The sequence below is a fragment of the Marmota marmota genome, unplaced genomic scaffold (genome assembly GCF_001458135.2).
Source record: "Marmota marmota marmota unplaced genomic scaffold, marMar, whole genome shotgun sequence".
NCBI lineage: Eukaryota > Metazoa > Chordata > Mammalia > Rodentia > Sciuridae > Marmota > Marmota marmota.
This window is the reverse complement of record NW_026000174.1, coordinates 64,844,937-64,869,073: the sequence shown is the minus strand read 5'-3', so window position 1 is coordinate 64,869,073 and position 24,137 is coordinate 64,844,937. Positions and strand designations below refer to the sequence as shown.

General features: G+C 45.0%; 1 protein-coding gene and 8 non-coding genes across 9 annotated transcripts; 8 read left to right on the top strand and 1 right to left on the bottom strand.

Annotated features, from left to right (window-relative positions):
• Positions 1-2,285: 2,285 nt before the first annotated feature.
• Positions 2,286-17,471, bottom strand: Slc3a2 (solute carrier family 3 member 2). Its single transcript, XM_015478126.2, has 10 exons — positions 17,136-17,471; positions 8,661-9,092; positions 8,039-8,212; positions 7,256-7,350; positions 5,538-5,606; positions 5,377-5,432; positions 5,069-5,249; positions 4,803-4,946; positions 2,920-3,000; positions 2,286-2,806 (listed from the first exon to the last, which is right to left on the bottom strand). Exons 1-10 carry the CDS (start codon positions 17,245-17,247, stop codon positions 2,444-2,446), a joined length of 1,707 nt encoding a protein of 568 aa, XP_015333612.1. The 5' UTR covers positions 17,248-17,471; the 3' UTR covers positions 2,286-2,443.
• A 796-nt stretch (positions 17,472-18,267) lies between these two features.
• On the top strand, positions 18,268-18,342 carry LOC125612167. Its single transcript, XR_007342508.1, has one exon. It is a non-coding gene; the product is annotated as a small nucleolar RNA SNORD26 (small nucleolar RNA).
• A 192-nt stretch (positions 18,343-18,534) lies between these two features.
• Positions 18,535-18,605, top strand: LOC125612166. Its single transcript, XR_007342507.1, has one exon. It is a non-coding gene; the product is annotated as a small nucleolar RNA SNORD27 (small nucleolar RNA).
• A 376-nt stretch (positions 18,606-18,981) lies between these two features.
• LOC125612241 lies at positions 18,982-19,056 on the top strand. The gene has a single exon (XR_007342570.1). It is a non-coding gene; the product is annotated as a small nucleolar RNA SNORD28 (small nucleolar RNA).
• Positions 19,057-19,410: 354 nt separating this feature from the next.
• LOC125612172 lies at positions 19,411-19,536 on the top strand. Its single transcript, XR_007342513.1, has one exon. It is a non-coding gene; the product is annotated as a small nucleolar RNA SNORD22 (small nucleolar RNA).
• A 190-nt stretch (positions 19,537-19,726) lies between these two features.
• Positions 19,727-19,791, top strand: LOC125612240. Its single transcript, XR_007342569.1, has one exon. It is a non-coding gene; the product is annotated as a small nucleolar RNA SNORD29 (small nucleolar RNA).
• A 179-nt stretch (positions 19,792-19,970) lies between these two features.
• On the top strand, positions 19,971-20,038 carry LOC125612168. Its single transcript, XR_007342509.1, has one exon. It is a non-coding gene; the product is annotated as a small nucleolar RNA SNORD30 (small nucleolar RNA).
• A 211-nt stretch (positions 20,039-20,249) lies between these two features.
• LOC125612169 lies at positions 20,250-20,318 on the top strand. Its single transcript, XR_007342510.1, has one exon. It is a non-coding gene; the product is annotated as a small nucleolar RNA SNORD31 (small nucleolar RNA).
• Positions 20,319-20,537: 219 nt separating this feature from the next.
• On the top strand, positions 20,538-20,664 carry LOC125612170. Its single transcript, XR_007342511.1, has one exon. It is a non-coding gene; the product is annotated as a small nucleolar RNA SNORD22 (small nucleolar RNA).
• The last annotated feature ends 3,473 nt before the right edge of the window (positions 20,665-24,137 follow it).

Sequence of the window (24,137 nt, the reverse complement as noted above, 5' to 3'; positions counted from 1 at the left end):
GAAGGAAGGAAGGAAGGAAGGAAGGAAGGAAGGAAGGAAGGAAGGCGGGCAGAGGAACAAAGTTCCTCCCTTCCTGTGGGAGCTGCCTGTGTGCCTCCCCCACACACCAGTAAGGCTAGGTCTACTCAGGAACCCCACTCCAGAGCACCTCGGTGACAGCATGTTCTCCTGCCCTCCTCACAGGCCTCTTGCAGGGCAAGGCAAACAAAGGTAAGTAAACAAGGATTGGGCCTTAATTTGGGTTTTCTAGTCTCTTGATCTTGTCCCCTACAACAGGATATCGAGAGGCTCAGACCCACCCCACGTCCCAGTCCACAGAAGGGAAGCCCCTGCCGAGTGTCAGTGATATGTTCTTTCCCATAAGAAGGCAGAGGGCCAAATTAACCTCAAGGACTGTGAGGCCTAAGGGTCACTGACTATAGAAGGATCCAACAGCAATCATGTGGGCTTACTTATGAAGGAAGTACGGGATACACCCTTCTTTACCACCTCCCAGCTCACCATCCGAGTGAATATTTGAGACTGCAGTAGCAAACTAGCCTCATTGGCTTCCCTGCTATCCCATAGTCTGTCAATGGGCCTGTGAAAACCAGCCAGACCACATGGCTCTACTCAAAACCCTTCACTCCCATTTCCCTGATGCTGTGTGCACTGAAGAACTGCTCATACCCAGAAGTATGGCCTTTGTCCTTACCCTGAGGTAATCTCTAAGTCCCTAGAAGGTCCTGATAAGAGTTTGTCTGGGGACTTTAGCAATGTGAAAGCTTTAAAGCACACAAATCTCCTTAAGAAACAAAGACTAAGTATTAGCCCAAAGTCCTGGGAGGGGCTGGAGATTACAGATCAGCCTCGCAGGCAGTATGTGATTAAGCTCCAAGGAAATACCGACAAAGGCTTCCTGCTTCCTTACTATACATTATGGCCAGGAGGTTTTGTCTCTGGGACTCCAGAGGACTGTGGTAAATCTCGCATCTGGACCCTTCCCAGATTCTGCTGCATGCATCTCAGCCTCTGACTGGATGTGAATCCTTTTATTGTAAAATTGAGTCTGAGACATTCTAATGTGTTACACACCTGAAGGTCGTCATGGGGACCCCCCAGCATGCAGCTGGTGTCTGAAGTGAGGGCAGTCTTATAGGAACTGTGCAGTTTGCCAAAATGCACCTTTTATGACCACCACACCATACCATGCCTTCACAATCTATCCACTTCTTTTTTTTTGGTACTGGGGATTGAACCCAGGGACACTTTCCCACTTAGCAATTTTTTTTTTTAAGAGAAAGAATTTTAATATTTATTTTTTAGTTTTTGGTGGACACAACATCTTTATTTTATGTGGTGCTGAGGATTGAACCCAGCGCCCTGCACATGCCAGGCGAGTGTTACCGCTTGAGCCACATCCCCAGCCCCCACTAAGCAATTTTTGAGACAGAGTCTCAGTAAGTTGCTGAGGCCTCAAACTTGTGATACTCCTGCCTCAGCCTCCCAAGGCACTGCAGACCTTGTTTTTTACCCTTCTGCCTCATAAGCATAAGTTATGTTCCTACTCCAGGGCACCAGAAAGCTCCTTCCCCAGATACTGCCAGATTAACCCCCTCCTTACAAGTCTTTTACTCCAAGGTCACCTCTTTGGTGAGGCCTCCTCTAGACCCCTCCACAAACTCCCTCTTCTCACAAACATCTCTCCTACTTTACTTCTTCTTCCTTGTACCATGACTATATCCACTATACATTTTATTCCTCTAATTTCTTCTCCATCTCCCCATGAGTTGGCCCCAGGGGCAGGAAGAGTTGGAGATTTACAGTGCTGGAGATCAAACCCAGGGCCTCATGCACACTAGGGATTTTTGTGCGTTGTTCCCCATTGTAACCACAGCTTTTAACAGTTCCTGGCATGTCCTATGTTCAATATATTCTTGTTAAATAAATCATCTCAGGTACCCTTTAAAAGTACCTTTAAGAAACCAGGTGGTCCTCACTTTCTCCCAGAAAGGCCAAGTCTACAAAAACAGGAAAACTGAGAACACTTAGCTGGAAACTTTTGCTGAGGGAGATATGAACCAGCAATACCCAAGATCTCTAGACTGAGTGGGGCATGGATATAGTCCCAGCAGTGACACATCCGTGCTGTTGACCTTGGAAAGCCCCATCTCTGGGCCCTGCACCCAGATAAAATAACAAAAGCTGGGACAGACACATGGAATTCTAGCTGAGATCACTGTGGGGCAGACTCGAGAGGGAAAGACATTTCTGCTGTGACAGAGGAACAAAGGGAAGACAGGACCTCACCAGGCAGGGATGACTTTTATTTGAAGGCAGAAGACACTCTACTTGAGAGTTCATTTGTAATCTGCAAAAAAGTTAAAAAAAAGAAAAAGAAAAAATAGAACCCAAAGGGGCTGGTGAGGGAACAAGGAGGGTACTAGGTCCTAGATAGGTGGGGTCAGGCCACATAGGGGAAGCGTAACAACAGCCCCTCATGAGGATCCAGGTTCAGGTTTTCCAGCTCCAGGGAGGCCCCTTCCTCACGGCCTGACTGAGTACTGAGTAGTAAATCAGCCTTGCCTGGCAGGCTGGGGATACTAGGCAGGTCGGAGGCCCCTAGCCTGGCTGTCAGGCCCATGTCTCCAAAGTTGAGCACCACCAGGAAACGCTCATTCTGGTCCCAGTGGCGGATGTAGGAGAAGAGGCCAGAACTGGAGGGGAGCGGATGGAAGTCCCCATGCAGCAGGGAGCGCTCTTTACCACGCTGGTCACTCAGGCGCCGGAACAGGGATAGGAAGGAGCCAGGGTCGTCATCCTGGCCCTGAGAATGATGAAAACACAGAAAGAGGGGATGAGGGGTCTCCCAAGAGCAGACTTCGACAAGCTACCTGCCCATCCTCTGCTGGTCAGACCCCACCCATCAAAACTTCTTACCTTCACTGTCATGTTGATGCTTACAGACCCTGAATGGGGTAGGCTGGATTCATTCCACAACATGACAGGGGCTTCCACGGGCTACAAAGCAAAGAGAACAGGGCTGTAAGAAGACCAACTCCCCTCTCACTCCTCTCCTTCCCACTCTCATCAATGCACAGCCCTACCCACCAAGGTGTGGTTAATTTCTACTGGACAGACGAGGCTAACTCCGACCTCAAGGTCCTCACACAAACACTGTCCCCTCAGCCTAATGGACTTCCAGACAGCCACAGACCAACTCCCTCGCTTCCCTCAAGTCTGCTCAATTATCTCACCAGGTTTTCTGTGATCCCTTTATATAAAATATGCCTCATTCCTACACCCTAGGCCCATTACCCTGCTCTCTTTTTCACAGCACTTATCAGCAGCTGGTGTCTTTATTTTATTTGCTTATTACCCAATTTCACCACCTCCAGTATTTCCATGTGCTATTGTTATCCCCAGTGTATAGCATGCAAGAATTATTCAGTAAGATCTGTGGATTAAGTGAATGACGGTTCTACAAATATCAGTTCAGCACCAACTCTAACGAATGGCTAAAACTAGTGAATGCCTTGATGGCAGTATCCCAACACAACACTCACCACCATGTATACCTCTGCTTACTGATCTGGTTCCCTCACTCAACTGTAGACTGCTAGAGGACTCAGAACCTAGTCTGAGAACTCACCATCCAATGAATGAATGAATGATGGCTACACATTGAACACCTACCAAGTACCAGGCACTGCCATTAAAAAGAGCCCTTGGAGGGCTGGGATTGTGGCTCAGTGGTAGAGTACTTGCCTAGCACATGAGAGCCACTGGGTTCAATACCCAGCACCACATAAGAATAAATAAAAAATAAATGTATTGTGTCCACCTACAAGTTAGAAAATTATTAAAAAAAAAAAAAAAAGAGCCCTTGGAGCCTGGTGCAGTAGCACATGACTGTAATCCCAGTGGCTTGGAAGGCTGAGGCAGGAGAATTGCGAGTTCAAAGCCAGCCTCAGCAACAGTGAGGTACCCTTGGAGCCAGGTACAGTGGTACCTCCCAGCAATTTGGGAGGCTAAGAGTTTAAAGCCAGCCCCAACAAATTAGCAAGCCCCTAGGCAACTTGGTGAGACACCTTCTCAAAATGAAAAGGTCTGGAATGTAGTTCAGTGCAAAGTACTCCCCAGGTTCAATCCCCAGTACCAAAGAAAAAAAGCCCTTGGGAGATGAGATATTGCTTAGAACACTTGCCTAGCAAGCACAAGATCCCAGGTTCAACTCCCCAGCAAAAATTAAAAATAAAACCATTCATCCATTCACTCATTAATAGACCCTTGGAGGAGCAAGGTGGTACACAGATATAGTCCCAGCTACTAAATAAGTTCACTTTTGGTGTTTTTTGTTTTGTTTTTGCAGTGCTGACAATCAAACCCAGGACCTTGAGAACGCTGGCCAAGTGCTCTACCACTAAGCTACACTCCCAATCCCTACTAAGGAAACTGAGGCAGGAGGACTACTAAGCCTATGAGCAACATAACAAGAGCCCATCTCATTAAAGAAAAGAAAAAACTCATTTAATTCCAGCCACTCTAGAAGGAATGCAGTGTCACAGAAAAGATAACCAACATCCCTAAGGGTAAAATAATACCCAATGGGGGCTGGGGATATAGCTCAGTCAGTAGAGTGCTTGCCTTGAATACACAAGGCCCTGGGTTCAATCCCCAGCACCACCAAAATAATAATAATAATAATAATAATAATAATAATACCCAAGGATGGTATGTATCTGCCACTATCCACAAAAGCCACATGACATGATGAATGAACAAGACCTCTTCTACTGTGCCAGGCAGAGAGCAAGGGGTACCTGTCCAGGAAGGGCCGCTGCCTGCAGGCCAATCTCATCCCCATAGCTGAAAACAGGAGTCCCTGGCAGAGTGAAGAGCAGCAGGTGGTAGAGTCGGAGGAGCTGAGTTGGCACGAAGGAAGTCAAAAGCCCTGCCTGAGACAACTGCAGGGACAGGTACACCAGTGAGCCCCAGAGCCTGCTTCGACCTCCACCTCCCAACCAACCTTTCCTCCCTCCCAAAGGACCTGTCATGTATAGGTCATGCCCGCTAGTATAGTACTCACACTCCAGCTACACCAGCGGTTGTCAGTGGCATTCAAATATTGGGTGATGAGGAATTTTACATGCTCCCCACTGGAACTGGGTCTTGACAGGTATGAGTTGGTTAACAGCAGATCCTTAGCATTCTCAAGGAGGCTCAGGATCTGCTGCAGGTTGGAAGAGTCTGTCCCTGCAATCAAGAGCCTGCAAGGGATGGGGGAGGGGGGGTCAAGGTTGGTACAGAACAGAGGAGTAAAGAGAGTTCTCTGAATTAGGAACCCCCTTCTTGAGGCCTCATACTCCACTGAGTCAGGAAGGGGTTGGCACCCACCTATCTTCACTGAAGTTCTTGGTGATGTTTTGCCACTCAGCCAATAAGGATACATTCTAGAAAGAAAACACAGAATCAACGAAAAAGGAACATAACCTGACCCTGGTTGGGACCCTCTGTTCTCACCCCAGCTTTGCTCCTGACATGGAAAGTGCACTCACTGTCAGATTTTCCACATTCTGAACTTGGAATCCATCCACATCAGCCTCCAGCCAAAACCTCAGAGCTGCCTACAGGGGGCAAATGAACATAGGAAAAATTATACAGCAAAGCTCTGAAAATCCCAGCCCACACCAACTCTCATCCACAATGGACTTCTCTACAATACCTCAGGCAGTAGTTGGTCTTGCCTGGGTCTCTCTCCCAACTCTATTACAAAGGGTCTTTCTTGGTCCTCTCTCTTATGTCCCATTCCCCAACCCCATACTGGGGATTGAACCCAAGGGTGCTTTACCGCTGAGCAACATCCCCAGCCCCTTTTATTTCTGAGATAGGATCTTACTAAGTTGCTTAGGGTTTCACTAACTTTCGCTGGCCTGAAAACTGCAATCCTCCTGAGTCTCTGGAATTATAGGCACGCCACACCATGCCCAGAGGTCCCTTCTATCTCTAACATTCCATTGATTGTCTTACTTTTACAGCATTTTGCCTTTTTTTTTTCTTTTTTAGGATTTTATGTCTCCATTCCTGCCTCTGGCAAATACACCGCTTTACCTTTAATAGCTATGAAAAAGACTGAAAATCTATCCATAAATATAGCTCCTTTTAATATTTAACATGTGAAATACTAGCATCCTCTATTTTGGGGATGAAGAAACAGGCTAAGAGAAAGAAGACATGTCAAAGATCATAATCAGGAAGCAGCAGAGACAGGACCTAAAATGCCTGTGAAGACCCCAAGGCAAATATACTTACTCCTCTCCCAGGTTCCTGGGGCCTGAAGGGGTGTGAGTACAAAAACTGGTCAGAGCAAGACCAAGAATGAAAGATCAGAATTCAAAGCACAGCCCCAGGGCAGTTGAGACTATTTGAAAAGAGGCCAGCTCTGCAGAACAGGCCCCAGCCTGAAGCTCTGGTATTCATCTAGCACAGAGTAGAACTCCACCCCCACCTCTTTTCTTCCCTTTCTCTGTTTAATGTGCTCTCCACTCTGGTCTCCATTTTAATCTGATATTACCCCTGGTACCCTACCATCTGAAAACAATCTATTACCAGTAACTTTTTTTTTTTTTAATTCTGCCCATTCTGAGCCTGTGTCCCAGAACCCAAGCATTAGGAGCTGAGGTGATATTGAAAGCCCTACACCCAGCATGCTGGGTACTGAGTTTGATCCACTACCTTGAGAAAAGATAAATTAGATTCTGACTTCTCAGGACTTCAAATCTTAGACACCTCTACTCCTCAGCCTCCTCATTTATAGATTAGGGAGAATATGTATTTTGTATAGTTATACAGGGAATTAGAAAACATCTACAAAATACTTGCACAGTCCCAGACTCTTAGGAAGACCCCATGCTTACAATTTCAGACTGGGCTCCACTCCAAACACATCAAACAAGAACTGGAAACCAGTCAGGACAGGATTCCCACAGAGAAAAGAAAGGACTTCCTATTTCAAAAGGATGAAAAATCAAACTTCCAGAATGACATCTGAGAAATTCCCTTCCTGGCACTGTCCCATCCCCAAAGTCAAGGAAACAAGAAAAATCAGTGGTCAGAAAAGAAACAGGGGGGGGAAAAAAAAAAAAAAACAGGTGTACTATTGGCCTATCCTTCTGCCTACAGGTCAGAACAAGGAGACATGTACGGGGCTTACTGTGAAAGGACTAACACGGCCACAGCCCCTGCCTCCCACCAACCATAGCTCCAACACACTCACTGTCATCTTGGTGGCTACAATGTCAACCTGAGTGGGGAGGAACCACGGGTTCTGGCCCCGGTAGTTGGGAGTTAGGTCCAGAATGACTCGAATGCCTGGAATAATGAAGGAAGAGACAGCTATGATAAAGTCTTTAGAGTAAGGGGACACAAGGAAGTGTTTCCTATATATTACTTGGTACAAAGGTTGGATCTGAACCCTGCCAATGCTCTAAAGCAAATTTGTACTTAGCAAAGTAGACTGATCTGTGGAGCCCCCGACTTTCCACCCAAAAAGAGAATTTTTTTTTTTTTTTGATAGTAGGCATTGCACCCAGAGACACTTTACCACTGGGCTACATCTCAAGTCCTTTTTATTTTTTTATCTTGAGACAGAGTCTCACTAAGTTGTTAAGGCTGGCCTCAACCTTGCAATCCTCATCTCATCCTCCTGAGTCATAAACATATTTCTATAATAAATTTTAAGAGAGTATTTGCTACCCCCCCCCAAGGATCCAGTTTTATAAGTTTAAAAACTACTCATGAGCAGGTTATGGAGGTTCTGATTTAGTAAAATTTTGCCTTTTGCAAATAAGAGCACTAAAGCCCAGAAGTTAAATGACCTGCTGACGATTGCCCAGCCATGTAGAAAGATCTTGGGCCACTTGATAAATCCATTTTAGGCTGAACACTGATAGACCTCCCCTGTGCCTGGCCTAGAAAAACTCAGGAGAGCCAAACAAAAACCCTATCCTGCTTTCCTTGTGTCCAGAAGGTAAGCCCTTGGGAAACCCAGGGCACCCACTCTTTTTCTTGGCCAACTGAAGGAAACTGTCAAAATCTTCCTTGGAGCCGAGTGTGGGGTCGATCTGTTGCAAGTCGGTCCCAGCGACATCATCCGCCTGATTCTTGTGAATTGGGCCCAGCACAAGGCCCTTTACCTTCAGAGAGCTCAGGTAATCAAGATGCTGCTTCAGACCTGAAATGGGAGTGGGGAGAAGGGAAGCTGGGTTAAGGAGTGAGCCCCTGTCCTCCCGGTTCTCTCCTCCCAGGCCTAAGGCTGTATGGGGCTGGGGCGTAGGAGGGAGCAGATCACGGGGCACTGAGGAGCTGACGTAAGGAACCTTGCACATTGCTTCAGAAACCGGTTGCGACTGGCTCAGCCACCTCGTGGTGTGTGAAAGGGCGCGGAATGCTGAGTCAGCCGCCCTTGAGTAGAGTAGAGGCGGGTTGTTTTCTTCAAAGAAAAGAGGGAGCAGTCCTAGATGGGGGGCAGGGAGGGGGGGTGCCAGGGGCGGACGGGGTGGAGAACTGTCTCGAGTCCGTCTAGGGAAGGACAGGAGGAAGGGAGTCCAATGCAGGGGACCATTTGAAACCAGAGGTGCGACCGGATGGGGACTGGGAGGGTGTTTTGCACCGGAACTCACCTGCAAGGTTGCCCGCGTTGCTGCCCTGGAAGGCCTTAAGGTCACCAATGCGGTAGAGAGCGCCTTTGTGCCACCATCTCTGGACAGGCAGCTCACGACAGCGCGGCGCCTGCACGATAATGATCACGGCGCCCGCCAGCATGCCGAGCCAGCCGAGCCAGAAGAGCAGTAGCAGCGTCCAGCGGGTGCGAACCCAGCCAGGGCTGCCCGCCACTTTCAACAGCTCCTCCTTGGAAAGGCCCGTGAACTTGGCTGCGGCCTCTGCCTCTGCGTCGTCTTCGGCCACCTTGATCTTCACCAGACCATTCTTCTCCCCACCGCCTGCCACGGCCACAGCTGCCCCCGACGCCGCGTTCATGGGTTGCTTCTCGGGTTCTAGCTCATTCAGCTCTACCTCCTTCAAGTCTACCTCGGTATCGTGGCTCATGGTGCCTGCGGAACGGGGACACAAGGCAGCCTGCGGTCAGATTCACCCAGACAGGGCCCTGTGTGGCTCAGCGTAGCTTCCTCTCGGGCCTCTGGAAAGCTGAGGGCGCGGCGTCTGGGAAGTGGCATGGCAGCCCCGCCCCGGCCCGCCCCTTAAAGTGCAACCCCAGAGACTGCTCTTTCTGGGACGTCCCGAGTGAGCTGTGCAAGGCAATCCTGCTAGAACATGCCTCTGACTGCTACAAGGTCCAGTACCGCAGCTTGAACCTGTCTACCCCTAAAATTCCTTTAAACCAGACCCTCGGAAAACACGGCAGGGATCCACCTTTTTTTTTTAATATTTATTTTTTAGTTTTCGGCGGACACAACATCTTTGTTTGTATGTGGTGCTGAGGATCGAACCCAGGCCGCACGCCAGGCAAGCGCGCTACTGCTTGAGCCACATCCCCAGCCCCAGGGATCCACCTTTATGAGAATGGCCTGCCCGAGGTCCCCATTTGCCTGCTCCGGTGGGCTGGTAGTTTCCCTGGATGGTACCATCTGTTTACCCCTACAGGCCAACTTTGCATGTCCACTTGCACTCAGAGCCTGCCAGACTCAACTTCTGCTTTTGTCCCACCCAGCCTTTCCTCTCAAGCTTCCAGACCTAGCTCTAGACCATCAGGGTTTATTCTCCTGAAGACTCATCTTGACTTTATTTCAATTAATTCTTCATAGAGCAACTATTCACTGAGAACCTACTAGTCCTCTGCTTCATTAACTTTACTGACTTACCTAACCCATTTTTCTCCATGACTTGAGATGAATCTGAGTTGGGGATGCAACTCAGTGATAGAAGGCTTGCCTAGTATGCATAAGGCCCTGGGTTCAATCCTCAGCACCAAAGGGGATAAAAATCTATTTGAGAAAGAAAGTTGAAATGAACAGCCCTCTTCTTACCCTAACCCACCCCAGTTATTGGGCAGCCAGGAATCAAACATCCAGAAGAGACCGATGAGCTATACAAAATGTTACAGAGCTGGGTCTCAGGCATTGAGGCATCCACCCCTTTCCCAGAACAGGCCAGAAGATGCCATGAACAGGCTCTTCTCCACCTTGCAGGGTCTCCCAGACTCTCCCAGTATGTCTGGTTTTCCCTGTTCCCTAACATTTCACTACCCTAGGCCTGAGAGGCAGCAGATTCTTCAGGATGGAACCTAGGGCCTTGCACACACACTAGGCAAGTGTTCTACCACTGAGCTACATCCCCAGCCCTTGTCTAAATTTTTATTTTAAAGCTGGGTATGTTGGCACACAACTGTAATCCCAGCAATCTAGGAAGCTGAGACAGGAGAACACCATATTCATGGCCAGCCTCAGCAATTCAGTGAGGCCCTAAGCAACTTGGTGAGACTCTGTCTCAAAATGTGGTAAAGTGCCCCTAACTTCAATCTCTAATACAAAACAAAAACACAACAAAAAATAAATAAATTTTATTTTACTTTGACACAAGATCTCACTAAATTCCCCAGGCTAGCCTTGAACTTGCAATCTTCCTGTAGCTGGGATTACAGGCCTGCCCCACCACACCCAGTTTCTGCAAGGGTCTTTTTTTTTTTTTTTTGTAGTGGGGATTGAACCCAGGGTGCTTTGCCACTGAGCCATCCCTATCCCTTTTTATTTTTTAGAGACAAGGTCTCACTAAGTTGCTTAGGGCCTTCCTAAATTGCTGAGGCTGGCCTTGAATTTACAACTCTCCTGCCTCAGCCTCCCAAGTCGAGTGGAGTTACTAGAATTTCAGGCATAAGCCACTGGGCCCAGCTCTTCAGGAGCTTTTGAAGACCTGAATTCCCTCCACAGAGATCCTTGGATAGAGAAAGGTTCAGTGGGGCAGTGACAAGATTCAAAGCAGGGACAACTACACATCAACACCAGGAGGTGCCAACACTCTCAGGAACTACTTGTTCTTGTCCTGAACCAGCTGGGTTATTTTGAGAGAAGAGCTGAAACAAATAGGTTCTTTCTTCCTTTCTCACCTAGGCTGGAAGCCAGGATTTGAAATAAAGCAGAAGCCAAGATTTGAAGTGGAGCAGAGAAAAAGAGGTGTGGAAAGGCTTGTCCTTAGCCATTGCCCCTCTGTATCCCAAAGGATATTTTCCTATCCCCACCAAGAAAAGCTGAAATCAGCAACTAGGGGAAGGCAGGCAAATGGGTTAGAGGTTGGGATTCATAGCAGTGCTCAAAGATGATAAAAGGCCCAAGGTACCCTGGGCATGCTAGATAAGAAGTACCATCCAATAGTTCCAAGCAAGAAAGCTCGAGGTTGAGAGGACTGTGAGGTCAGAAGCTCTTGTTGAGATGGTTCACCATAATACCCCCTAGATACAGTACCTTACAGCCCCCAATGGCTCCAGATGGCTGAAGCCAATTCCTTCTCCATGCCTTAAAGAAGCCAACAATTTACCCCAGTCTTCTCACCCACCACACCTTCCACAGGCACTCCCCCACAGCCACATCAGCTTTCAAACATCTGCCAGTCTCGCAACACACCAGACTTTTTCAGGCCTCTGCATCTTGTACATGCCAATCTCTCTGCTGTTTGGTCCTTCCTGTTCTGCAACTCGAAAGCTCCTATATATTCAAGGCCTGGCTCAACTGACAGCTTTTCTCAACTCTACAGACAAAATTCCTTTCCCACCATGGTGCATCTACCTCTGCTAAACTTCATGCCCCATTTGTTTATTATATTTCCTTTCTGAATGTCTGTTTGCCCTGGAAGGCAAATGGCAAGGGCCTTGTGGTATTTGTCAAAGAACTAGTCTGCTCAGAAATAGCATATAGTAGACTCTTCCTAATTGTTTGGTAAATGAGTGGATGAACTGTATTAATTAAACTCACATATTTCCCTTCTTAAACAACTGAACTAAAGTAGCATGTGAAGGTAAAGGATAGAAATAAAAAGCAATTTAAACAACACTGTATTGTTCAAAGATGAAACTTGTTTATGTTATGAGACTTNAAAAAAAAAAAAAAAGGAGAGAAGAAAGGAAATAATAATTAGGAAGTAAAACAGAGGTATAGACATAAAAAACTAGATAATCCCTAGGCAAGATAAACCTGCTATTTAACACCAGGATACTTTTTTTTTGGGTACTGAGGATGGACCCAGGGACGCTCTACCATGAGCTACATCCCCAGTTCCCCCCCACCGCCTTTTTTTTGAGATGGGTCTCACTAAGTTGCTAAGGCTGGCCTCAAACTTGCAATCCTCCTGTCTTGGCCTCCCAAGTTGCCATGAGTACAGGTGTGCGCCACCACACCCAGCCAGGATATTTTTCTTAAAGAAGTCAAAAGTAGAGACTAAATTTTATTAAAAACTGCTATACTAGTTGTATAAAATAAATCTGAGGGCTGGGGATGTGGCTCAAGCAGTAGCGCGCTCGCCTGGCATGCGTGGGGCGCTGGGTTAGATCCTCAACACCACATAAAAATAAAATAAAGATATTGTGTCCACCTAAAACTAAAAAATAAATATTTAAAATAAAATAAACCTGAATAAGACACTTCATTAATACACAGTTTTCTCACTGTAAAATGAGGACGGGCATAATAATATCAGCAGGGTCTATCATGAAAAAGCACTTAATAAATATCAATGTTTTAATATTCAAATTCCTCATTGTGGCTTAGATATGAGATGTCCCCTAAAAGCTCATGTGTGAGGGGGCTGGGGTTGTGGCTCAGTGGTAGAATGCTTGCCTAATAGGTGTGAGGCACTGAGTTCAATCCTCAACACCACATAAAAAAAAAAATCAATAAACAAAATAAAGGTATTGTATCCATCTACAATTTTTAAAAAAGCTCATGTATGAGACAATGCAAAATGTTCAGAGATGAAATGATTAGATTATGAGAGCTATAACCTGATCAGTGGATTAATCCACTGTTATGGAGAAACTGGGTGGTAACTGTAGGCAGGCAGGATGTGGCTGGAAGAGAAAAATCACTGGGGCATGCCTTTAGGGTTCATATTTTGTCCTTGGTAAGCAGAGCCTTCTCTCTGCTTCTTAGTTACCACATCCTGAATGCTTTCCTTCACCACACCCTTCCAAGGAGATGATCTGCCTCACCTTGAGCCCAGAGCTATGGAGTCAGCCAAACTCCTGAAACCTTGAGCCAAAATAAACTTTGTCACTTTTTAAGTTGTTCTTGTCAAGTCTTTTACTCAAAGAGAAGAAAAACTCACTAAAACTCTCCAGATTTTTTACCTCACTATTTTTTTCAAATGAGAAAAAACACAAGAATGGGATCCTAAATAGAATAAATATTTCTCAAATGAGGAAAAAACAAGCACATTTATATATACACATGGCCTCTATATTCTGCTCATACAACATCCTCTTTATTTAAAGAAAAAAAAGTTCAAATTCAACTATCCCATGGAAAATGAAACTTGCATTATTTCCACCAAACTTCAATGTCTCCTTGACAAATATAAGTAAAATTTCCCATCTTATTTAAAAACTTTTAAGCATGAAAAACAATAACAACAAAAAATTCCTAAGCACAAGTAGTAATTTCACCTACAAATCAATAAGCAGTTCTCTGGTCCCTCTGCCTGGAACACTTTACCCATTCAGCTCTCTCCTCCATCTCCTTTAGAGTTCTGCACAAATGTCACCCCACCAGAAAGACCATGAGTGAAATAATTCCGCCCATTCCTCAATGCTCCCTCTCATCTTCCCTGCCAGGACCAGATTAGTACCACTGCACTTTTTCCCCTGGACATTTTATTTATTTCTCTTTGTTTATCCATTGTAAGCTCCAAGTGAGCACAAGACAGTTTGCTTTGTTCCCTGTATTCCTATGCCTAGTAAGTGTTCAACAAATTAATATTGGTACAATAATGGTTGAATGAAAGGCACCTGTGATCTCAAAGTGCTAAGAACATTGTTTTGGGGGGCTCTGTTTCTTTCGTTCTTATCCCCTTCAATCCTTCTATAGCTTCCAAAAGAGCATCCACTTTTTGGAAATGCCCCCTTTCCAATGGACTCCATGTCTTATACAGAGGGTGCACACTCATAATGATGAGCCATCTGTGAGCCAAAGGCACATTTTCATTAGCTCACAGGATGTGCTTAAAATTTTAAAGTTAGGGCTGGGGCCATAGCTCAGTTGGTAGAGTGCTTGACTAGCATGTGCAAGGCCCTGGGTTTAAACCCCAGAACTACAAATAAAAAATAAAAAAATCAAGTCAGATTTCAACTTAGATGTCAACATTTTTTTTTCTTTTTTCTTTTTTTAAGATATCAACATTTTCAAATGAGTAAATTAATACAGAACTCTGGATTCTCTTCTCTTGAAAACTGTAACCATACAAGCACACGGGAAAAATATTCCAACAAGGCAACAATCAGCTGGAGCTGAATCAAAGCTACCCAGTTTCTATCACTTATTTGCAAAACTTGCCTGATTTTTGTAGGTACACAAGTTGGAGACCCCTGACTTAAATCCCCTACCCTATATTTCCACTGCCAATTCACTTATTGGTGTAGAATCCAGTTACCTCTTGCTTAAACTACTGTGACAATCAAATTAATGTCTTTCTCTCCCTCTTATTTCCTAATTTTTCCTCAACCCCTGCTCAACTTTTACTAGCTTCTTTCTCACTACCTACAATCCCAGTGATTTAGATATTCTTTTTTTCTCTTTTTGGTACTGAGGTTCAAACCCAGGGGTGCTCTACCAATGAGCCCCCTTTTTATTTTTTATTCTGAAACATGGTCTAACTAAGTTGCTTAGGGCCTCGCTAAATTGCTGAGGCTGGCCTCAAACTGGCCTCCTTCCTCAGTCTCCAGTTGCTGGGATTACAAGCATGAGCCATCATGCCTGGCTCCCCTGCCGGCCTTTCCTTGGAAATCTTTCCCAGTTTTATATTCTATCATTCCCCTTTAACCTAACTTTCATGAATTTTATTGATACACTTCTTTGCTGGCACCAAATCTGTGCTCAAATTGTTTTAACTAGGAATTCCCTCCCTCCAGTCTGTTTATCTATCCTTCCAGGATAGATAATACTCTATAAAGCATTTCCCCAATTTTCATTCCTACATTCAACCTCCCCAGTACTGTCTGCCTACTCTGGACCTTCATTTTTCAGCTTATCTTTTCTGTTTTTTATACATTTTGTTACAACTTTTCAATCTGAATTTAGGGTCTTTATATGCACATCTTAAAGCCCTCCCAACCAGACCAAAATCTCTTAAAGCAGAGTGTCTTTTTCTCTTCCCCCATATGTTGTATCATGCACAAAATAAGAACTTATTAGTTATTGAATAAATTGATTCACACCAGTCTATAACTTAACTCAAATTGGAATTCTTTCAGGGGCTGGGATTGTGGCTGGGCAGTAGAACGCTCGCCTAGCATGGGCGGGACCCGGGTTCGATCCTCAGCACCACATAAAAATAAAGGCATTGTGTTGTGTCCATCCACACCTAAAAAATAAATATTAAAAAAATGGAATTCTTTCAGTATTTGTGTACAGTGTCGTTCATTATGTTACTCTGAGACATGTATGAAAATATCATTGGTCCCAAGGCTTGAAAATTGGTTTGTAGCAGGTGGTAAATCTCAGATATTGAAAAGGTTTCTGGCACTCTAAATGTCCAAGTAGATATGCAGATAGACTGTATTATCTTTGGCACTAAAATTTCATAAAGAGATTAGGAGGAAAAAAAAATGTTTGGGGCTGGGGTTGTGGCTTAGAGTGTTTGCCTCACATGTGTGAGGCACTGGGTCATTCTCAGCACCGCATATAAATAAATAAATAAAGTCTGCCAACAAATAAAAATATATTCTTTTTTTTTTTTTTAAGTGCTTTTTAGGGCTGGGGATGTGGCTCAAGCGGTAGTGCGCTTGCCTGGCATGCGTGCCACCCGGGTTCCATCCTCAGCACCACATACAAACAAAGATGTTGGGTCTGCTGAAAACTAAAAAATAAATATTAAAAAAAAAAATTCTCTCTCTTTAAAAAAAAAAAAGAGAGAGATTGTGTTGTGTCCATCTACACCTAAAAAATAATTTTTTTTTAAAGTGCTTTTTAGGTTAGGCAGGGTGACAAAAAAGATTAAGAAACAGCGCCCAAGGATTATTCCATTGTTTCCTGTGTCACTGCCTGCTCCCCAACTTTCTTCAGATGTCAGAAGCAGACTCTGAAATCATACTGACTGTATTTTTAACATGGTTTTGGTATTACTTAGCAAAGTAACACTAGAGTTACTTAACCTCTCTAGGCCTCAGGCTCCTCATCTATAACATTACCTTCACAGCTTCCTCCCAAGGTAGCAGTATTAAGTGAAGTCATGCAGAAGAGTACCTAGTAAGCTTAACGCACGCTCGTACATGGGTGTCTATGAATGCCGGTTGATCTCAGTAACAATACCCTTTAGTTGATTGCAACCCAGAAAATCAGGAGGAAATTGTAAGCAGTTCCTCGGGCCCTTTATACCTAAGGTCATTCATCTATAAAACAGGAATTATAGAGGATTAAATTAATCAACTCATACTGCATGCTTAAAATCGTGCTCCAGGGTCGGGTGCAAAGGCGCACTCCTGTGATCCCAACGGCTCGGGAAGCTGAGGCGGGGGGCTCCAGCGTTCGAAGCCAGCCCCAGCAATTTAGTGAGGCCCTAAGCAACTCCGCAAGACCCTGTCTCTAACTAAAATACAAAACAGGGTTGGGGATGTGACTCAGTGGTTGAGTGACCCTGAATTCAATCCCCGGTGCCTCAAAAGAATCGTGTTTCAGGCTCGGTTGTGTACCTCGATGGTAGATCCCTTTGCCTAACATGCATAATACCCTGAGTTCGATCCCGGGCACCGATGAGAAAGGAACCCCGGATGCCAGTCTTATTATTACAGGCCAGGCTCCTAGCAAAATAGGATCAGACAGAAGGGTGGCCAGTCAGGACAAATCAGACCCTGTCTTCAGAATTAAGTGGAGTACTTACACCCTGACTTACTTTCCCCATATGGGACTTCCACTAGAGGTCAGCACGGGGCCCAGTACCTGAGTCGCCCCCCGCGTTGTAACCCTGGACATCAGCCCCTGAATGGGCGCTGGGAGGCTGGCGCGGAATGGAGAGGTCGCCGATCGAGGGCTCATGAGGTTCAGAATCCATGGAGGCGGGTCTGCACACAGGTGTAACGTGTGGGGATGTTAAGAGGGAAATCAGGGCAGGGTGCAGGGGTAGGCCTAGCGGTGACCGGAACAATTAGCCCAGGATCCGCCCCAAGCAGGGATCTTCAGAATTGCGGCCACATCCGCAGTAAAGCAAGAGCCGCCAAGCCGCAAACCGCTCGGCGCGCCTGCGCACTCCCATGGGGCGCATGCGCTTCTTTTTCGCGCCTCAAGTTCTGTGACCGAGCGTTCGACACCCGCCCTTCCCTAGAATTCTCAACCCACAATTCCTCAAGGTTGTGGTGGCGTCCCATATGCGCGTGCGCTCGCTTTGTGCCCGCCCCCAATCCCGTGGGCCTTTGCGTGAAAGTATTTAAGCGTCTCGCGTTGTTGTATTCGGTCTCATTTTTCCTTCCAGGCTCCGGTGAGTACTTGGGTTGGTGGGTTTCTGGGTTCTGTCTTACATTATTTTGCGGCACGGGAAATGGGGCTCAGCGGTATTTTACCAGTTGAGCCACTCTTTTTGACTTTTGAGTCTTGTTAAGCTGCCTAACCTGATCTCGACCTATCGATCCTATTGTCGTTACCTCCGGAGTCGCTGCCATTTATAGCCGTTAGGTCGCGCGCTCCAGATCTCTGTTGTCTTACCTATTGGCGGGCTGGGAGGGAAGATCTCCTCCCGGACCTATTCAGTTACTTCTATTGGCGCTTTGTGAAGGACAAAATGGCGGTAGCGGGCCGAGCCAGGCGCCCTCCCAGTGATGAGGACATTTTCACAGACCTGTGCTGAATTCCGTGAGGATAAGTAACTCTGAGGAGACCGGCGCTGCACAGCTTGTGTCCCCTGCGGCCGTTGCTTGGTAGAAAGCATTTTTTAAATATCCTATACTAATCTAATGTTTTGTCTGCAGGGTTAAGGCGCACATTCGCCACACAACAATCGAAGACAGCCCTCTGGTTGGAGTAAGTGGTTTTGGCCATCTAGTTCTTGTTCTTTGGGCTGGAAGAACTATTGGATGTGCTACAGGGATGATTTATGATTTGAACTCTCTCTTTCTGATGGTTTAGTGGAGAAAATGTAAAAGTTCTGAGTAGCGCTACCCAGGAGTTTGTTTTGTTTTCCTTGGGTTTTAAGTTGAGGTGTTAGTGAAGGGTGTTCTATTTTCAGATGTGCTTCGGCTCAAAGATGTGTGGTGTTTGGAGAATGCACGGAGATCATTCCTGCAATTACAGCGATCCTCCATGTAGGTATATATGGCTTATGGAAAGGGAGTGTTTATGGATAACCACTCTATGATGAACATAAAATGACAAGCATATGACTGAGTTATAAGTGATGTCATCTTAATCCTGAGGAGTGGGCCAGGGGTTTAGAGTAGTTTTGAAGGTAATTCTTACAGGTACAAATAAATTTTTTTTTTTAATCAGAGATCGAACCCAGGGGCACTTAACCAGTCCCATTTTTGTCTCCACATCTCATGACCTATCCTGAGGAATTTGATTATCTCCAAGAGTGAATGCAGGTAATTCTTCAAATGGGATCTCTGATTATTTTATCGCAATTGTTCTCCACAAAAAGGAGGGCAGATGGTCAATGGAGCTGTGTTGCCTTTTTGCTCCATCCACCTTATCCATCTTGTTCCTCTTGGAGCAATTTTCTGGGGGAGGGAAAACAGCAACCAATAGTCAATTGGTTCTTGTAATGATGTGCTCTTCTCTCATCCGTGTATCAACTGTCAGATGATTTGAATCAGTATGCTGATGATCTGTGAGGTACAATGGTAAATAGCATGTTAGAGTTCTGATGGCAGTTGTTGATAATGAAGAAAAATGTCGTTCCATCCTAATACTTTGAAATAACCACATGTTCCTCTTTCCCAGGGTTTCCTGATAACGACAAATTTTTCCATTTTATGGTAAGTTGCTTCTACTAATAGCTATTGTAAATTATGTAAATAAGAGAGCATATTATTGGGCTGGGGATGTGGCTCAAGCGGTAGCACATTCACCTGGCATGCGTGCGGCCCGGTTCAATCCTCAGCACCACATACAAAGAAAGATGTTGTGTCTGCCAAAAACTAAAATAAATAAATATTTTTTAAAAAAGAGCATATTATCATTTGTAGGGTGGCTTTACCATCATGGTATTGGTTAAAGACTACAGTGCCAGTAAGAACAAACATCTTGTCTTAACTCCCTGCTCTAGCCCCAGAACGAGTAATGGTGAACCCACTGGTGTAGCTGGGAGAGAGGAAGGAAACTTGGTTCCATGAGGAACTACATGAGGTCCAGCAAATGGCAATAAATAGCCTTTGCTTTGCTTGTCATTAATAGTAGCTGGATATTTTGAGTACTTTGCTAATTTAGTGGTTTTTTTCTGATTCATTCAGGAGCAACTCATTTCCATATACTGCTGAAAATACTCCAGCATTAGCAGGTTAGTAGGATTTTTTTCCTAATTCATGGCTTATGCCACCAAGTTTCTATGATGACCCAAACTAGCTCACTATGATTGACAATGAAAATATATGAACACCTGAGAAACTGAAGGATATAGAAGTGGGGCAATATCCTGATATGCCACATATACATAGTATTTTACCTGTTTTTAAATTTTTCAGGTGCTGTTATCAATGTCTACTTACTGGTTCAAAGGTGAGTAATTTCAGTATGTGTTAAGTATATATAGCATATTGGGTAGGAAAAAGTGCCTTTTAGGCAAGTATACATGATGACTTATGGAATCTCGTTCGGCTGATGTTTTGCTGTTGAGACTCGGAAATCTGATTTCCTAGAAATAATAGGTGGGGATAACTGAGGCAGGACCTAAGCATTACTCATTTGATCTTGTTTGTTTCAGGTCTAGCATCTTGTCTGGATTCCAAGAATGATTTGAGGTACATACCTTTGCAATATTTATGCCTATCATGTAGCATCGACTTTATGGTGTGGTGGTACTTTGGTCTGAGTAGCCATATTTGGATCACCAGTGGTGAATTCCTGCTCACCAGTGATGAGTTGAATACCGCCCCAGTCTGATCATTGTGACAGAAAGGTACACTCTGAGTTGTGAGCTCATCTTAACAGTAAGCAATAAGAAGATGGATAGGCTTTATAGCCAATAACTTTCTAGGACTAGGTTTCTATGAAGTGTGCTTTTCCTTTAAGCAATAAAGAGATGACTTAATTCCTAATCTCTTTCCATTACAGAGAAAGCAAGTCATATCTGCCTAACTTCAACCTGAAGTTAAAGGTGAGTGGACTAAGGTAAAGTACAGTAAGCTAAAAATTTCCCAATGAAGAAACATTTCACACGTCTTACTTCCTTTCCTAGTCCCAGAGCCTGTAAAGGTGAACCCACTGGGGCTGGCTGGGGGAGAAGAGGAAAGCTTGTTCCAGAAGGAACTGTCTGAGGGATGATCAGAATTTCTGTAAATGGAAAATGGAAGAAGAATCAGTTTGAAATAAGTTGTCTTTTTTTTTTCTTCCAGCCCCCAAGTCTGAGGAAAGATAAGATGAAGATAAATGGTAGGCTCATTTTCAATTTAGTTTGTAATAGAATAAATCCAGAGTACCTAGAATCAGCCCTTTAATGTTTGGTTTAAAACCTTGCCCCTTGTAAATTCAAAGGGTGTGTGCATTATGTACATTTTTGTTTTCCCATCCAATAAAGATTCATCTTTCCTCAGCAGGCATCCATCCAAGTCTTGGAGGACATCAGATTTCCAGATCTTTCCTTGTGCATCCTAGCTGTTCAAGTTAACACACAATCATTTTGATCTTCCTAATAAAGCTCTTTTTCTTAATCTGTGTGATTCATTGGTTTGGATGAGTCTCACTGGCAGTATGGGCCCATGTAATGTGGATTTTCTGCCTTGGTGAAGTGTTTGAGGAGCTTCATTTCTGTTCTTAACTACTACACTCTTTTCCAATCTCTGAATTTTAATTGGCCCCAAGATTCAATCCCGAGACATTTGAGTACTGAACTGCAGTCAGTTTTTTAATCAGGTACAATGCCTTTATTATTTTACATGGTACTGAGCTGAGAGCCTTCCATGCTACATAAATGGTCTACCAACAGCTTTGGACCCAGGCCATACATTCTGAGAAGGGATCCCCCTAAGTTTCCAGAGCTGGCTTTAAATGTTGTGGTCCTGCCCAGCCTTTAAATTCTGGGACTATAAATGTGCACAACATGCTCTTGATAAAAAAAATTTTTACGTGTCCAGGAGTGGTAGTGCATGGCTATAATCCCAGTGGTTTAATATTAGAATGCTGCAGGATGGCAAGGTTGAGGCTAGCCTTGCCAACGTGCCCCATCTCAAAAACAAGGGCTGGCAATGTGGTTCAGTGGTAAAGCGCCCCTTTCCAGGACCAATGCAACACATTTAAGAGGAAGGGGTGTCTCATGGGTGCCAAGAGGTGATGAGCCACAGCAGTGATGATATTTGGTGCCCAGGACTGGTGGGGTTTGAGGGTGCATAGGATTGAACCTAGGATACTTTACCTCTGAGCTATAACCCCAACCATTTCAAGACAGTTTACCATTCAGTTGCTTTAGGTAGGGCCTTACTAAATTGTTGTGACTGGCCTTGTACTTGCCACCTTCGTGAATCTCTGGGATGACTTTAAAGGCAACTTCTTTTCAGGAATGGTGGCATTCCTATAATCCCAGTATCAGGAGAAGATTTCACGAACTCAAGGCCTGCCTGAGCAAAATATTTTAAAAAGGTGGGACTACAGCTGAGTAGTCAATTTAGTTTGTAATAGAATAGTACCCATTGGACTCAATCCCCAGTACTGCCAAAAAATAATGCAGTTTTTTAAATAGAGTTCAGTGGTGCACACCTGTAATCCCAGTGACTCAGAGTGGAACCAGGAGGAAAAATTTGAGGCCAGCCTCAAATTTAGCAAGATCCTGTCTCAAACAGTAAGGAACTATTCAGTGTTGACTGGATCCACAGGTCAATTTACAAAGAGGTCAGGTGGTACCGTTAGTGGACAGTGCAAATGGTGGGAGTTAAAGAGAATAATTCTAAAAAATGGGCCCATTATGCAGACCCCTATATGCTTTCTTTTCCAAGAATCGATTTACTTCCAGCCCTTCCCAATTTAAGTGAACAGACTGTCATATTCTTCAACAAACTATCTGTTATCTGCAGGGGTAAAATGAGAAGAGGAACCCAGTTACACTGAAGTGGGAGATTTTTGTGACCCGGAGGTTGAGGCAGGAGGATCACAAGTTCAAAGCCAGCTTCAGCAACTTAGCAAGACAGAACCCTGTCTAAAAATAGAAAGGACTGGGAATGTGGTTTGGTGGTAAATTGCCCTTGGGTTCAATCACCAGTATAAAAACAAAATTAGAACCTATCAGCATGGGCCAAGTTGACCTAGAGTTATCAAGGCAGTGGGGAATTGAAAGTCTGATACCATCCTACTGTCAGTCAAAACTCAAAGAGGTGGACCTGGGCAGGATTTGGAAACTTCTCTGGGATCCCCAATAAAGCGAGTACAGGAAAGATGTCACTCTATGAGAGGACCCATTCTCCCTTAAGAGGATCCTCTTTCCCTTTTCCTATCCCTTAAATAAATTCATTCATATTATTCTGAGCCACATGTCTGAAGTCTTTCTGATCTGATCACAAGAATTGGGGTTTGAAGGAGGTCTTCACGCTGTCTCAGTTTCTTGGAAGGCTCCAGCTCTGTAACAGCACCAAGGCTGAAATGACTTGCAAACAGGTATGGAGCTTTTGCTTCAAACCAGCCAGTCTGCATTATTTCATCTCACTCTCCCACCAAAGTCTGCAAACACCTTCCAGAAGCATCCTTGGATAAAGGAAGAAACAACAAAGGGAAGATAAGCACTTGACTGCTGTCACAGTGAGAAAGGGAAGGGAGGAAGGCATGAGTTGCCAAAGCCTAGGCGTGTTAGCTGTAGGAGCTGGTCCAACCTGGCAAGTGTAGCAAGGAAGTGAGGGAACCAAAGCCAGAAGACTGGTGCAGGGCCCCCCAGGGGCCTTGTGACCAGTTCAGTAGGTAATGAAGCCTTCTGCAAACATTTTTTAACCACTTGATAAGTGAGGAATTAAAAATTAGGCCCAAATTAGCTAGGCTCACACCTGTAATCCCAGTGCCTCAGAGGCTGAGACAGGAGGATCATGAGTTCAAAGTCAGCCTCAATAACAGCGAGGCACTAAGCAACTCAGTGAGACCTCAGTGAGCCCCTCTCTCTAAATAAAATACAAAATAGGGATGTGGCTCAATGATCAAGTGCCCTTGAGTCCAATTCTCAGTAACCTAAATAAATAAAAGTTGGGTGCAGTGGCCTGTGCCTGTAGCCCCAGCTACTCGAGAAGCTGAGGCAGGAGAATCTCTTGAGCCCAGGAATTTGATACCAGCCTGGGTAAGAGAGTGAGTCCCTGTTGTTAGTTGTGAAGCAGGCTGAACAAATGTTTAGCTGCAGGGTGGGCTCACCTCACCAGTCTGGTTCCTTATGGCTTATTTGCCTCAAGGATGAGCACTCAACCCCACTCAAGGTCTAACACTCAATCCCCCACCGGTCTGGTGCCATGGGAAACCCACATCTGGCCCCTGCCCGGTCTCCCTGAGGGCAGAAGATGACACCCTTAGGAACTACTATATGATCCAATCAATGTAGGCCAACAAGTCAGCTTGCAGACCTAAAGACCACATTAAATTTTGGCTATAAAAAACTCTCTCTGGGCTGGGGATGTGGCTCAAGCGATAGCGCGCTTGCCTGGCGTGGGTGTGGCCCGGGTTTGATCCTCAGCACCACATACAAACAAAGATGTTGTGTCCGCCGAAAACTAAAAAATAAATATTAAAATTCTCTCTCTCTCTCTCTCTCTCTCTCTCTCTCTCTCTCTCTCT

What these genes read in the sequence shown, in the direction of transcription:
- Slc3a2 (XM_015478126.2), bottom strand. Translation starts at nt 17,247, where the DNA reads ATGGATTCTGAACCTCATGAGCCCTCGATCGGCGACCTCTCCATTCCG. An exon ending in CAACGCGGGCAACCTTGCAG is followed by an intron (nt 8,213 to 8,660) that starts GTGAGTTCCGGT and finishes CTCCCATTTCAG; the next exon opens with GTCTGAAGCAGCATCTTGAT. An exon ending in CAGCGGCCCTTCCTGGACAG is followed by an intron (nt 3,001 to 4,802) that starts GTACCCCTTGCT and finishes TTTGCTTTGTAG; the next exon opens with CCCGTGGAAGCCCCTGTCAT.